This window comes from Centruroides sculpturatus, unplaced genomic scaffold (assembly GCF_000671375.1).
Source record: "Centruroides sculpturatus isolate CEXI.00-Female unplaced genomic scaffold, Cexi_2.0 scaffold385, whole genome shotgun sequence".
In the NCBI taxonomy this organism is placed as follows: Eukaryota; Metazoa; Arthropoda; class Arachnida; order Scorpiones; family Buthidae; genus Centruroides; species Centruroides sculpturatus.
The window spans coordinates 330,097-347,496 of NW_019384625.1; the positions used below are offsets into that span (position 1 = coordinate 330,097).

The 17,400-nt window shown below is 29.9% G+C and overlaps 1 protein-coding gene across 1 annotated transcript; it reads right to left on the bottom strand.

The window, feature by feature from the left end:
• Positions 1 to 1,031: 1,031 nt before the first annotated feature.
• On the bottom strand, positions 1,032 to 16,340 carry LOC111625621 (probable phenylalanine--tRNA ligase, mitochondrial). The gene is made up of 4 exons (XM_023368826.1): positions 15,482 to 16,340; positions 15,265 to 15,400; positions 6,466 to 6,623; positions 1,032 to 1,363 (listed from the first exon to the last, which is right to left on the bottom strand). Exons 1-4 carry the CDS (start codon positions 16,064 to 16,066, stop codon positions 1,079 to 1,081), a joined length of 1,164 nt encoding a protein of 387 aa, XP_023224594.1. The 5' UTR covers positions 16,067 to 16,340; the 3' UTR covers positions 1,032 to 1,078.
• Positions 16,341 to 17,400: the final 1,060 nt, after the last annotated feature.

Here is a 17,400-nt window from a genome sequence, read left to right on the forward strand (position 1 = left end):
TTGAATTGGCAAGTTTTGTTATAATTCCATGATAACGAAAGTTACTTTTCCTGTTAGAAGGATGTAACTTCAACTTATTCACGTGGCCAGATCGTGGCTTGGCATTCTGTTCTCAGNTATGTTGGATTTATATTTACTGGCACAAATGTATTTGCACCGGTAGTTGGCATAGTGGTTATGTGTTGGTCTTAAGAGTCCGTATCCCACAACTATTCTGGGTAAAGATGCGTGGGAATCCCGTTTCCCGCGAAATTCCCATGGAAACGGACAGGACAGAACCGAAATTGGTTCATCCAATTCGGAAACGGAAAAAAATTCACAAAAACGAAAGAATGACACTAAATAGGTTTAATGCGCAACACTTCGCGTATTAACAGTGACATAGACTACTTCCTGTTTTTTTATTGTTACTAAATATCAACAGAAGTTCTAGTTTTCTCCCAGTTGGTAGTCTACAGTCCTTCCCGTCCTTCAACATGGAAACTGATAAAATTGAAATAATTAAAATTAGAGAAGAATTCTTTTCGATGAATCGTAATTTATCATTTGTATATTTTAAGTTAAACGTATCCGAATAAATATTATCTTTACACAGACCTACATATTTAAAATTTACCTAAAATATCGAAAATTGTAAATCATTTCTTTTAGAAGATTATAATAGTTTCCGTTCTCTCTTCTTCTCGAATTAATTAACCATATCTAATTTTTAAAGGAATTTTACGACTCAAATTTTACTTTCGCTATGCTTTCAAAGCTTTATTTTAAACTGCAAGCACCAAAAGAACAAGCGCGATTCTTTTTCGTTCTTTGGAAGAATGAACGCAGTCTTACAGGAAGAGAATAATAGAAAAAAGAGAGACGTTCTTTTTCCCCCATTCTCACTAAGTATGAACTGACCTTTATACACAGATTCGAACTTCCAGGTTAATCATTCTTCTTTTCTTTGAAGATAACACAAAGTTTTGAAATAGACTGTGTATGTCTAATTCAAAGTATGACTTTTAATGGAAATTTAATTTTCATACGAATACGTTATCTTTTTATTTTATTTATTTAAATGCTACAAGCAATTTATTCAACGTACAACGACGTTTAATAATTTTTCAGCCTGGTTTTCAATTTCCTGATGTACAGCATTGACTTCATCTTGACGAAGAGTTCTTTCCATGTGTCTATATACTATCCTATAGCAATGACTTGTCTGTTGCTTCTTTTTGTGAAAAAACTCATCAATTAGATATACCTGTTCTATTAAATCTCCACCAATGCTTCTTACAAGTTCAAAAAAGTCGTTTGGTTCAAATTCATTTGGTATCCAGAAAGATATATCATTGGTACATTGGGGAAAAATACTTACAGGCTAAAATTGGTAGAAAAATAAGATTATTAGTTTTTTTACATTTAATATATATTAAATGTAAAAAATATATANACGGATAAAGAATCAATGAATCAACTGAATTTTGATGAAACTAGCTACAAATGTGAACAAAATGTTTTAATCAGTAAAACATATACAATTAAAAATGTACTAAATTGGAAATTAATTTCTGAATATTACAGATGATCATATAAGTGAATATAATTTGATAAATTTAAAGAGAATCAATTTTTTAAATTTAAATAATAAGCAAGTAATGATATAAAATTTATGAAATCATCATCATCCATTCAAAAATCCTTTCTCTGAACAAAGGTTTTTGTATCTTAACAGAAATTAAACTGATAAAAAATTTTTTCCAGTTTTAGTCATAATTGAATTTCTTGAAGTAGGTAATGTACTAAAATACTTAGTAATTTTTTGTTTGCTGTGATTTTCTAACTTTAAAAAATAAGATTTTTATGAATACAGGATTAAAGAGATATTTTTTGAAAGTTTTTTTTATATTTGTTTTTGCAAAAAATAATGTTGCTTATTTTATTAAAAATGGTAATATATATTTCTGTTTTAAAAAATTATAAAAAGAAAAGATTAATTAAACTCCAGGACAATAATTAAAATTTATAAGTTTACCAAATTATGAATTGTTACATGAGAGACTGGAGACTGGAATGCAATTGTCAGAGAAGGCAAGGAAGACAATATCGTTGATAACTTTGGATTAGGAAGAAGAAACACCAGGGGAACCAGACTAGTAGAGTTTTGCAGAAGTCATGATCTCATTGTATCCAACACCTTGTTCAAGCAGCCAAAGAGAAGATATACTTAGACTAAACCAGGAGATACAGAACGATTCCAAATTGATTATATCCATGTGTGACAGAGGTACAGAAACCAAGTGAAAGTGAGCAAGAGTTATCCTCGTGCAGATGTTGACTCAGACCACAATCTGGTATTAATTAATTAATGAAGAGCCACCTACACCTTAAAAAGAACAAAATGATAAAACTGTACAGAAGATAGAACATACAAAAATTAAGAAAAGATACCAATGCTCAGAAGGAATTCATGCAAACAGTAATGCTTGAGTTGACAAACTTACATAAGGTAACAAACAATGACATAGATTTGAAATGGAATAATATCAAAACAGGAATCATGGAAGCTACAGATAAATATATTGGTAAAGAAAGCAGAATAGTTTACAAACCGTGGATTACAACAGAAATACTGGAAATTATGGAGCAGAGAAGGCTTTACAAAATAGCACACAAACATGAAAACTACAGAACAGGAACTTAATTAACAGAGAAATGAAAAAAGCAAAGGAAGAATGGATTAACATAGCATGTAAGGAAATAGATGAGAATATGAAAAAAGGAAATATAGGCGTATAGGCAGGTAAAAAGACAGTTTAGTGAGGGAAAGAAATATACAGGTACATTCATGGATAAACAGGGAAATATCCTAATTGAGAAAAAACAAATTGCACAATAATGGAAGGAATACATTGAAAAACTTTACAAAGGGGGACAAGTTGGACGAGTCACTGATTGAAGAGGAGAAACTGGTTGATGCAAATGATTTGGGACCATCAACCTTAAAATGTGAATTCGATAAGACACTAAAGGGAATGAGAAAAGACAAGGCACCTGGTGCAGACCAGATACCCGTAGAACTTATAATGGCCCTAGGAGAAAACACTAAAAATGATCTGTACAGACTCATCAATGAAATGTATATAACTGGCCAAGTGCCAAAAGATTTTGAAAAGAGCATAATGGTTCTGATTCCAAAGAAGAAAGGAGCACAGAAATGTGAGGATCATAGGACACTAAGTCCAGTCTCACACATATCAAAAATTCTCTGTGGAATAATCTATCGAAAGATAGAAAGAAAAGTAGAAGAAAACCTATCAGAAGACCAATTTGGTTTCACATGAAACAAAGGTATACGAGAAGCTATGCTAAGCCTAAGGATGCTCATCGAACAGCTTATTTGGGTAAAAAGGCAGGCACTCACTCATAGCATTTATAGACATAGAGAAGGCTTTTTACAATGTAGACTGGAACAAAATGTTCAGATCACTGAGGAACCTGAAGGTATACTACAGGGATAGGCAAATACTACACCAGATATACAAGAATCAAACTGTGGTTATAGGAAGAGAAGAAGAAACCGAATGAAAGGAGTAAGATAAGGTTGTGGACTATCACCACTATTCTTCAACATATACATAGAAGAGGCAATGAAAGAATTCTATGTTACTAATACAAAAAATATAAAAGTGAATGGAAAGTTGTACAGCACAATAAGATTTGCTGACAACATCACAATGATAGCAGAAGACGTGGATGATCTACAGATAGCTCTTGAAAATTTAAACAATGTGAGATGAGAATAAATAAGAAAAAAACAAAGATAATGAAATGTTCAAAAAAAAAAAAAAACAAAATAAAAGGAACAAGGAGAAATGAACATCTATTTGGACGATGAAAAAATAGCAGAAGTCAATGAGTTCATGTACCTAGGAAGCATAATTACCTCAGGCAGAAGGAATGGAAGAGATGTTACTGCAAGAATAGCCCAAGCAAAACTCTATAGAAAACGACAGATTTTAACATCAAAAAATATATCAAACGATGCTAGGAAACGATTCATTAATTAAGAGTTTCATCTGGAGCATAGCATTGTACAGTTCAGAGACATGGACACTCCAAATAGCAGAGAAAAGAAAACTGGAGACCCTTGAGATGTGGTGGTGACGAAGAATGGAGTGTCGTGAATGGAGAGAAAGAGAAACGAGGATGTTTTAAAGGAGGCAATAGAGAAGAGAGAGACTTTGACAATGATAGAGAAAAGGAGAAATTACATGATTGGCCACCTAATTTGACACTTGGAATGGATGAATGTTTTCTTGGAAGGAAAGATAGAGGGGACGTAAAAGACCCAGAATGGAATATCTTGACGAGTTATTACAGAAAAGGTCTTACCAACAGATAAAACAGCTAGCTAAGCGAAGAAAAAGCTATGATACTGCACACATCCATGTTTGCCCACCAACCATTGGTTGAGGAGAGAGAGAGAGAGAGACATGAAAATTATATTACGTTACTATGTTTTGAGAATTGTCATATTGTTAGATTATCCATGTGTCAGCACTTGACCAGGTACTCACATGCTGGCCATCCAGATCATCAGACTTGACTGTATGCAACTTCTTTTTGTGGGGTTATGTGAAGGAAAGAGTATGCATACTGTTCCTACCACAAAATATCCAGAATCTGAAACACCATATCACAGCTGCCATTACCACAATTGGGGTGATTATGGCAATGACACCTGTGATATGCTCCATACCCAACCTATGCTGGGTTGGGTATGGACCATATCACAGGATATAAAAAAATAAAAATATAAGTACATTATATCTCAAAAACTGGGTAATTGTAAATATCCCACTCACCAAACCATCACCAGTCAAACATCTCATAAAAAGCCCTCTTTGGTCAAACATCTCATAAAACAATATATAAATAAGAGGGAGAGGATTATTCTGCAAGACAAACAAATGAAAGTTATCACATTCAATGAAACACTTTCTAATATATATAGAGAAATTGCAAAAACCACTAAAGTGCATGTAACACATTGATGCTCTCCAACAATCCTCTCTCTCATCAGAAATGATAAAAATCATACAGATGACTCATACTCTCCAGGGGTTTATACGGTACCTCTCCATGACAACTGAATTAACTGCTCATTAACATACATTGGAGCAACAGCAACAGGTCTTGCCATGAGGATGAAAAAACATGAATATTCCATAAGAAAAAAGCTGACTACTATGGCATTATCGATGTATGCAGGTAATGAGGAAGTATGCATTGAACTGCAAAATGGTAAATTGTTACACAGAGATTACACAGAGTATCGGATAAGGCACAACTGAAATACCTCAAATCACTTGAGATTTATTGGGCAATTAAACAGGGAGTCGGTATTAACTTCAAGGAAACAGACACACTATCCACAGCATGACGTGCCATTTTTGAACTAAATTCCACTGACAAAAACTTGCATTAAGGATAATTTAAATTATGGAGGATATTTCCATCATAATAATTTACATGAAATTAATTGATTATTTATTCAGATATCATTTAAATTTTTTACATATTTTGAAATTATATCCCGAATATTACATAAATTTTGATGCAACATATTTGAATTATGCAATCAATCTGAACTTTTGAAAAAAACGTTCTATTTTACTAGCCATTTGTTCAATATTATTGAGACCTGAAGATTGTCTATTTCACATAGACAAAAATGTTTGTAAGAATTTTGCTTTTTTTGTGACATGAACTGGTGATGGTTTGGTGAGTGGTATATTTATAAGTACATTTGTAATATAAGCATATAAAAAAAATATAAGTACATTTGTAATGTATAGAGAAAAATGGACTATAGGATAGATGTGTGCTGTGTGACCAAAGGTACAATGAATCTTTGTAAGATGTGAAAACATAATTCATTGAGTACGTTTTTCATTTTGTGGGCATTCGAGCACAAGTCTATGTCTCCTTACAAAAATACAGCCATTTGTAATGTTTCATGGACTTTGTGAACACCCTATATATTGAATTAAATTTCAAATAAAAAAATTATATAATCTATCTTACATATTTTGTTCTGAAATCCTACTTATTGATTTGTAATTTAATAGTAAAGATTAGTAATGCAATACTCACTCAAAATCTCTTAATGCAATATATGTAACTTTATTCTAACATTTTCGATCATTTCAAATGATCTTCAGAAAAAATATTCTAAAATGTACAAACGTCTAACCGTTTTTTCTGCAGTTCTTTCATTGTTAATGCAGTATATGTAACTGCATATACTGCATTAAAAGGTTTTTGAGTGAGTATTTTATAAAAGTGCAGTTTAGAAATGAGTAAATATTAGTAATGCAATTTATAAATTTGCAACATTACAATTTTGCTTTAAAATATATTTAGTATACATAAATTATATGTAGAATGTAAAAAAAGATTTTATGAAAAAATAAATACTTTGTATGTTACAGAGGTATCAAAAGAAACTTGAAACTGAGACAAAAATCCAGAATCGGTACTCCAAAATAAACGAATATCAGGAATACTATATAATTTCATTGCCAAACGTTCTAATCCAAGTCCAAAAGCCCAACCAATTTTTTCGCTGGCACCAGCTATAACAACAATATAATATTACTAAATATTAAATATTTAACTACACATTACATTTTATTTTAATTTCTAAACTTTTGCTAAAATCAAACTGCTAAAAAATATGAGTTTACAAATATTCTTAAAATTTATAACAAATTTTACAGACAAAAAAATAGCACAAGTTAACAGGAACTATATACTAAACACAACAATTAACACCTAAATGCTAATTCCAGCACTGAATGAACAAAATATTTTAATGCTCGAACGTTTTCGGCCATCTTTTAGAGGCCCTCCTCAGGAATGTATAAAACACACAGGAAAAACAGTTCTATCATTTGAAAACTTCTAACTGTCGAATACAGCTGTGTTCCAAATTTTTAAATATTTAAACAATGTACTGTACAATGTACTTTTACAACATAAAAATAATTATTTTTAAATAAAGCTATACATAAATTATTATTATAGTGTTGTAAAAATTAGCGCAATGTAAACGATGTGGAAATTGTTTTCTTTTACAAAGCAGAAAGATGAAAAATAATTACACATCGTAACGATTTTTATATCATACAGTACATTGTTTAAATATTTAAAAATTTGGAACACAGCTGTATTCGACGGTTAGAAGTTTTCAAATGAGAGAACTGTTTTTTCTGTGTGTTTTATACATTCCTGAAAAGGGCCTTTAAAAGATGGCCAAAAACATTAGAGCATTAAAATTTTTTGTTCATTCAGTGCTGGAATTAGCATTTAGGTGTCAATTGTTGTGTTTAACAAATTTTACATTTTAAAAATCTGCATAAATAAAATACATCATAATTCTTCTTACAATAATATATTATTTTGTTTAATATACTGAATTAAATTCATTAATTACCCGATATTTAACTAATTTTTTAGACAAATAATATATTTTGTTAACATGAATAACAAATATGCAAAAATATTCTTAATACAATATATACTTTCAGAATGTCAAATTATAACATGCAAAAAAAAATTAAAAGCATTGTCTGAATTCATTTCTTAATACTATTAAACAGATATGATTTTCATATTTTCATTTATAATAAGAGGATTATGAGACAAAAATAATAAATAAATACAAACTGCAGCTATATAAATGTAACTTGATATATCTCTTAAATTAATGTTATTTCATCTATTGACCATATCTCATTTATAGATATTAAATACTGTTTTTTTAAATTGGAATTATAATCAGTTTTAATCAGAAAAATTATAATTAGTTTTTTCGGCTAAAAGACATAGTAATTAGGGAAAAAAATTCCTCATATTAAACTGCATTTAATATGAGGAATTTTTGACAGAAATAAAAACCATTTGACCTTTTGACAGAAAACCTTTTGACAGAAATAAAAACCATTGCAGATAATATTTTGTTTATTAAGATTATTGTTCCAAAATTACGATTTTTAGTTAGTGTGACGTCAGTCTACAAAATTTTTCAGAGACTAGCAGAAAATTTCCACAGACCAGTGCCGATCTGCAGACCCAAGGCCGAAGAATACTGTTCTAGGCAAAAGTAAATTTTTCTTATTTAGGCCTAATGCAAATACAGTGTAAATTATTAACCTTAAAATTGAATTTAAACTAAGTTTACAATTGTTCATTTTATCTTGTAAAATTAAGCTAAAAAGAAGAAAAAAAAAACAACAGGAAATTGGTTTATTAGAGCTAAAATATATAATACAGTAGAGCGTCGGTTATCCGAAGGAATTCCAGTCAACAAATTTAAATTTTCGCCAGTGCTGTGGCGCTGTAATCTTTGGCTATGTCTTCTGCTACTCAAATATTTTAAGTTTTTGATACTAAATTAACTTCTGAAGTATAATTTTTTATTGTTTTTATATTTTTCAATATATTTATTTTGTTNATTGACAGACAGACAGATGTATAAATTTAGTATCAGTTTGAATAAGGAATACTGTGACTAGACTAGAGCCTAGAGCCATCTGTCATGAAATCTTAGAACTATTTTGCTGTTCATTGCTATTCTTGCACTCAAAGGAACTATGAGTTGCCCCCCCTCTAGTTCAGATCCTGGGTATGCCACTGGTTAGAAGTACAAAATAATCTAATAATCTTAATGTTTGTACAGTAATATCTCAACTTACGCTACCCTGACTTACGCGATTTTCAAATCTTGTCGATTCGTCTTTTGTTTGAGCACCACACAACTCTTGATTACTCACTCCCCCCACACTATTGTTCAGCTTACATGTTCAGACATGTCATGTGGAATTGACACATAGCTACAATTTATTTTGTGTGATTTACTTCTGTTTGTTATATCTACGAAGCTTTGAGAGACTCTATGTGGTGATTTTGTGTAACCGTGAACGAATCAAAAGAAAGATAAGATTAACAAGAACATTTATTAGCTTACATACATCCGACTTGGATTTTACGCAAATTGCGAAATTATACCCCGACTTACACGGTTATCACTCAGTCCCACCTATTGCGTAAGTTTGGGATATTACTGTACTATATTTATTTTTTGCCTGAGCAAAGCTGGGCCTGCTAGTTTATATATACTTGGCAACTAGTTGTAGTTTACTTTTACATATAAACAATTTTCAATTGTTAAAAAATAAAAATGGATATTAAGGAACAAAGGGTGCAATTGTTCCCTTGCAATCCTCTGGCTTCATGATTAATGTTTTACTTTCTTGGCTCTGTACCTCTGTATGATATATATCAGGGGTGGCCAACTTTTATGTACAGAAGATCTACTTTTTATCTTAAAAATGTGTCACGATCGACTTGTTGTCGTAGGGTTAGTCTAAGTGACGAGGAGGTGGTGTGAAATACATACTATGTTTAGATAGGTAAGAAAAGCCACAATTTATTTAAAACATGAAGAAAAGGTACTTAGGTTGTAAACAGAATAAAAATTGAAACTCAACGTTATCACTTTCGGGGACCACCACTTCACCCTTCCTCTTTCTACTGTGTCCCGACTACTCCCTCTGTCCCTCTTCCCACTTTTTTTTTTGGTTTTACGATCCTTTGTCTACATTTCTTATTTCCCTTTTACAAATGTACGCAAATGAATATCACATGAACTGACAAAGCCGCATCTGAGAGAGGACGCGGTGGTCCAATATCACTACATTTGCGTTTGCACGTTACGTTCGGTTACAAGTGTAACACATTAATTGAAGACATCGCGAGCGATCGACCAAAATTGGCTTCATGATCGACCGGTCTATCGCGATTGACTTGTTGGCCACCCCTGATATATATAACAGAGAAAAAGTATGGAAATCAATCCAAAAAATTACCCCCCAGATTTTTACATTTTTGGACTTGGGACCTTGAAACATCAAGAAATGCAAACAAATTTTGGAGTTTGTTCTGTATGTATAGATGTTAGTACATATAAGGCATGATTTTGTTCACCTTTTTTGAAGCTTAATAGCTGCTATGCTTTTTAATCAAAAATTTCTGAAATTTTGCAGAGAGATATATGTATTAGGGGAATTTACACTACTAAATTTTGGCAGTTAAAGATCAATGGGGTGGAGAAGATAAAGTGAGGTTGTGTGTCATGTCTTGAAAAGGGTTGGACTTAATGATAATTTTACTTGTTATTAGCATTTGCAATTTTTTTATCNATAAAATAGCATTATTAATAATAATAACAATAATAAAACAAATGAATAGAAATACTGTATTGAGAATGAAAACATTAAATAAAACAATGTATAACATAATGATAAAGGCCTTTTTTTCTTCAAAATAAAAACACAAAATAGTCTCAAACTTAGTAACAGATATAAAAACATGGTGAAAAAAGTGTACTCAGTAATTGAAAAACAAATATTATAACTAGCAACAATATGTCAAGTTTAATTTTATATTATTATGTAGAGGACAGCTTATAAAAATATAAGTAGATGAAATTAAATCATTTAAATATTTATAATACTTTTGATCAAAATGCAAAATAGTTTATTAAAGATAAAGTAGAAAAATGTATTAATATTAAAGTATTTAAGAATCAAAAAAATAAAAAAATTATATTAAGAATTTACAGTAAAACCTCATTATTTCAATATCAGATAATTTGAAGTCAAATTCTAGTCCCTAGCCAACAGAATAAGATTTTGCATACATTTTAGTTTGGATAATTCAAAATACACATACAATTAAATTTGAAGACATTATTTGGTCTAGTGACAGGAAAAAATATCATTTAATTCAAAATCTTCCATCATATTACATGCTTATAAGGAAAGTTTCCTTGCCCAATTGGCATTGTTGGCTTCAGTTTAACCAATTATACATTGTTGATTTACTGGACATCTGTTAAAGGATATTTGGACATTGTACAGCATTACCAATAAAGAGAGAATTAAATGCCAAAATATACTCCAATGTACGGCAACAGATTTTATTATTTTATCTATGTGGTTTTTAAATAACATTCTCGTTTTTACCTCTCTAACTATTGCAAACGAGAAATATATACCAGTACATTCAATATTTCTTAAATATAAACAAATAAATGAAAGTCGAAAATTTTATTTTGATTTATCGAAAAATATTTTTAGAAAATTTTTCCATTTTCACTAAAATTTTTTCACAATTTACAGAATTATTAATTAAACATAGATCTATTAAAATAATAAAAAGTATAATAAGGTAAATTTAAAAACTTTTTAAAACATTGATATTTTTATTCGTATATCTTAATTAATTATTCACATATTAATATTTAAATTTTATTTAGTTCATTATTTAGAAATATTAATTTAATAATAATTAAAATTAGTGTAAGATAATTAAGACTGCAATTTGAAAAAAATGTAGACCTATAAATTCCCACTGTCATCTATCTTTCTTTAATCTCAAGAATGGAGTTAGATAGATGAAAGACAACAGTGGCGTGCCATGACATTTGATAATAGGGAAGCCGTGTTTCTGTAAGAAGCCAACTTCCAGGGGCAATCAGTTAATTGCGTGTCAGTGATGGTCAAGGGTCCATTTGTATCGTTTGTTCAATAAGCCAGTAAAAACCGTAGACTTCTCTAAATGCATTTTTAATATCACAATTACATTCTGAATCTCTAGCCACAATATAAGAGCTAAAATTATAAATAAAATAATAAAAACTTACTCGGTGAAATAAAATACATGATGGATATACAGTACATACCCGGTACAAAATATTCTTCAATTATATTAATATACCGTATTTTGATGAGTATAAGTCACACTTTTTTTACTACTTTTTGGGGCTCAAAACCATGGTGCGTCTTATACTCGACAGGTAACCATTTTTACAGTGAAATTACCTACAGTAGTGGTCCACTCTAGGGACCAAACTGTGCAGTGGTCCATTAAGCAGATGGTCCCTCAACCGAATGACTATAGTATCTAGATTATCAGAGTAGCGACACACGAGTCATCGCCGCCATGTTCTGTCGACTATCATCACATGAAATCTGAGTTTACATTAAGAAATGACGATTATTTCAGTTTAATAAAGGTATCAATTCATCCATCCGTCATATTCTTGAATAAAAAAACAAATAAAATGCATCTTTAGACAATCCTATTAAAACAGTTTTTTTCTAAATTTTTTGTCTCAAAATAGGGGTGCGTCTTATACTTGACAGCGACTTATACTCGTCAAAATATGGTACTTTTAAAGAAAATTATAATTAAATATAGCTTTGTAAAGAAACGTACATAAAAATAACATAAAATCTTCTTTACTTTTTAAATCTTAAAACAATCCATTTATTCAAATAGCTCCCTACGAGTGACTAATGGATGGAATCAGAGACGGTCCTGGTAGATGCATGCACGTGGGCTGCCAAATCCTCAGGGTGCTGATACCAGTCAATGTCAAATGCCTCTTTTGTCGCATAACTAGGATATCTCAAAGGACATGACAAGATTGTTGTAGATTTTAAACATTTCTCACCATAGCTGTAAAAATCTAAATATGTTAAACTTAATAGATTGTCCGTCATTTGTTTTCTAACTAATTCGTTTTAGGACCAGGGTCCATGGAAATTTTCAAACTTTACAACTTTTCGGTCACTCTCATTGAACTGGAAAAATTTCTTTCTTTATTACATCTAATATTACGAAGAAATCAGTCCCCGCTGTACTCGGCTAGAGATGGTTCGGTTAAGCTTTTGTTTAAGTAAAATATTGGCTCTTTCGTCAGGGTTTTATTTATGTCCCCAATTCCCTAATCGCTTAATTATTTAACTACTTCTTAAATAGAAATAAGCCAAAACCAGTTACTTTGTACTCGAATATTTGTAGTCTCGGAAAAAAAGTGGAAAGACAAATTTTTATGACAAATGGATACATAAATCGTAAATTTAAGGAAAATAAATTCTAGAGCTTTTTCTGTACCTTGTGCATCTCTCTCATTCATTAAATTTAGTTGTAAATGATGCTGTCAAAGTAAAAGTTAATTTTTTAACATTATACAGAATTGTACACGTTTTTTTCTACATCACCTTAGAGAAGGGACATACGAAATTGTAATATCACTGGTTTAACATTGAAATCCGTAAGTAATATAAAATCGGAGAGCAGAATAAAAATATCAAATATTTTAATGAATTTTTTAAACTCCTTTCAACTATACAGAACTATCGTAAAAACATACCAGTAAATTCATATCAGTTGGGTTAAGTTATAAATCTACTGGTGATTCACATAATTGGGCAAGGATGCCAAATACCTAATGGCCAGGCAGCTATCAGCTTAGAACAGGTCCTGGATAGAATTGGAAGATTTATATGTGTAGCATCCACCCAAAGTTCTAGGCTTCCACCAGCTAAACTGGGTGAGGTTGGTGTGAACTAATCTGGAAACCGGGGGAACTAATCTGTAAAGTGCATGCGCGAATCTGGCTTTTTGGAAGCTGACGATACAGTGCTTCTACTCTGCCTCTAATATTCAAATATACAATAGCAATCTTATCTTTTTTTTTCATGTGTAGTATAGAAATTTGTAATAAGATACATAATGCGGTTATAATAAGATACAGTATTGTGTGATTATTTTCATATAATTAAAATTAATATGTATTTATTTTTTAGAAAATACAAGGGAAGTGGTGCATCCACCGCTTCCAATGACNGTTTTGGATTCAGATAAAACTGTCTATACTATTGTCATGCTAAATCTGTTTACATTTGTTTGAAAGAAATTTGTTCTTGAGTAAACATTTTTCTTACATTACATTCTTTTGACAAAGTTTCAGTACTTTAAATTTAATTCTGAAATTTTAAAGTATATTATACATATTTTTAACAAAATTGACTTTTTCCTAAATTATTACTACTAATTTTGATTAAGCACAATGTCATAGAATGTCACAACAATTACAATAAAATTTAAAACTTAACAAATATTTATGCATCAAAATCAGGATTTAAATAAGTGGTTTTGCAAACTGGGAACCAGAGCCGGCCCTACCATAGGGCGAACGGAGCAGACGCTCCAGGCGCTAAGTCCTAGGGGGCGCCTCAGTGGTAAAGAAAATTAAAGGGTATAAATTAAGAGCAACCAAGGGAGGCGCCATAATAGGATCTCGCTCCATCCTAAAACTTGCCTCAGGCCGGCACTGCTGGGAACAATGGCTTTATGCAAACTGTATCAAATTAGTAAGAATGTATATTAAAGTGTTGTTTCTAATTGTATGTATAGTACTTGTTCTTAGGTGTTGAGTATATTACTTCCTAAAATTTTGATGTTTTACTACTTAAGTTGATAAATTGCAAATTAATAAATTCATTCAAGTGAATTAGTAGTTTAAATCTTAAAGTTTATAATTTATTTCAAATTTTATTGAATTTTTTCAGAGTACTAACTTTAGAACCAACATAGTATTATTCAGTTATATAAATTAACTTGTTAAAAAGCAAGAATAGTTTTTAAAAATGATTAGAAATGAAATGTAAAAATAATACATGTTTATAAAATTGAAATAATTGAAAAAATGCCATTTATATTAAGGGTTGAATTCAATAACAAGAAAGCATTTAATAGTAATTTTTAATGTGCTTTATAATTTGTCTTCCATAGGATTACATTATCGTTGGTGGATTTATTAAGTATTTCATAATGATTACATGCCAATGTCAATTTTAATCTATCACAAAATTTGAAAATGATATAAACAGCTGTCATTCAATCAGTAATTCTCATTTATATTCATGTAGAATTTGATTATATTTTTAACTTAATCTTGATTGCTAGTCTAGCAGACTTACTCTGATATTCTAGAAAGATAGATGTCTGTTAGAATATTCAAAATAAAGTCTATCAGAAGTTATGGAAAGACAGCTTGATTTCTTAAGCTTTAGTATTTAAATTTTTAGAAATCATTCCTGAAAATTACAAAAATAATTAAATTTTTGAAAGTATATTTAAATTATGACAAATTTTAAATATTAATTAATTATGAAATTNTTTCCTAAATTATTACTACTAATTTTGATTAAGCACAATGTCATAGAATGTCACAACAATTACAATAAAATTTAAAACTTAACAAATATTTATGCCAAATCACATGACTTCTCCTCAAATTCAAATTTGTATGAAAATAAATAAATTCTGCTAGTTTCATGAAGCCAGTGTTTTATTAAGAAGAAATAGTAAGGCAATTTTTCAATTCTTGTTCCATTAACAATGTGGCTTCTAGTGTGTGACATTCTTGTTTCCTTGAACATCTTTTGCCATTTTCAAAAAGAGATAAATTGTCAGGATTTTCTTGATTTTTAAACAACTAAATTGTAAAATACATTTTAAATCGAATTTATTTAAGAAAAAAGTCTTAAAATTTAAATTAAACATATATATTACTTACATCTTGTGGAAGTAATAAGCGAACTCCTTCTATTTGATGAAAAACGGGATAATGAGACGAGTCTATTTCATCACGTCTATAAACATCACCAATAACTAAAAAATTATCTAAACCGCTTAAAATTAAATCTCTTTGATGTGCCGAAGTATGCGCTCTCAACATATATTTTGAATTTATGTAATAACTGTCACTAATCTTACGACTAACATGATCTTTAGGAACTAACAAACTATCAAAATTTTGTTCTAATGTCACAACTGGGCTTAAATGGTCGTATACAGAAAACAGCGGATTTCTTGAACGGTTAACATATCTTTTATACATAAAATTAACAATTCTTTGTCTTAATAAAGATAATGGGTGATGCTTTTGTAAAAAAATATTCTTTCCAACAAAAGAAAGTAGATGAGCTGAAACATTAGTCCAATTATCTTTTTTATAACTAATATTTCCTATTACAATGTCTTCCCCAATACTTGTAGATGTCTTTAATGTTGAAAAAATTCTTGGAGAGTTAAAAATACTCCTTTTTGATTGAAAATTAATAGTACTAAAATTAATTACCTTATGAAGTTTTATATACATGTTAACAAACTACCAAGTCTTATATTTACAACTACTATCTAGCACAATATATATTTTAATGTTTAATTATAATATTAATGCCTTAAAATACCGAATATTAAGTTTAGATTTAAATGCCAATTAAAATATAAACTGTAACTAAGTTCATTTCGAATAAATCTATGAACTATTCCGAGATTATTTTATTCGCAAATTTATAAATTTGTACTTTCTAACATATTTATCCAAATACTATAAATCAAAATAAAACACACGTGCTATGCACGAAAGTCAATGCAAGATCACTGTTGCCAGATGAAATGCTCTGAATAGAAATGACTCATAAATCAAATTTTTACTTTAAATTATCCATATACATTTTATAAACTTTACATAACCGTAAACGTTCAATTTATAAGATGTTTAGACATTAACTGTTATAGAATTTTTAATATAAACAATAAAATTATTTAAGAATTAACATTTAATTAAGTAACTTGTAAGTTAAAATGATAGTTAAGCTAATCAATGAATTTTTGTTAATTTATATTAGGCCAAATAAATAGGAAAATTTATTATTTAATGTTATTTTAAGGTTTTCTCTAACGATCGTTTACCACCAGACGGCGCTTTAGGAATAGGAAAAAAAAATATGGCTGCTGCCAGGAGTGAAGTAATAAGCCTTTACAGACAACTTTTGAAAGAGTCGCGGCAGTTTTCTAGTTTTATTTATAGGTAAATTTTCTTTAAAAATGTGCTAACAGACGTTAAATAGAAATACAATTCTTATTATCAAACTAATTTTGAATATTTAAAATTTGATTTCGAATGAGAAAAATATTTATCAGACCGGATGTTTAATAGAGTTTACTTCTTTTGATAAGAACGAAAATTGAATTGATAGATAGAGCTTAATCTTCAGTAGGGTGACCAGATATCCCGATTTCCGGTACTATTCCCTGTTTTGTCTTTTTTTAAATATTTAAATAGTGCGATTTTATTAATACTTCAATATAATATCACTAATTTATAGATCAACAAATAAATAAATTTGTTAAAACCGAAGTTCAATCAAATATAGACTCCATTTTCTCTAATTCTGAAATGTTCCCTGCCTATCTTTAGAAGCAATATATCAAAAGATCTGAGGATGACACTGATGCTGTTCTCAAGCCCAACATCTTTCTATTGATGATCATTGGTTTTGCATACAAAATAAACTAAACCTTTAATGTCCTGTGTTCAATTGGAACTTGCTGATAACAGCTCTAACATAAAGGGGAATTTTCCTGGGGCCTGAAGAAAACTTAGGGGCTATAGTTCCTTTACCTCTAAATTAACATTATTTTTACTAA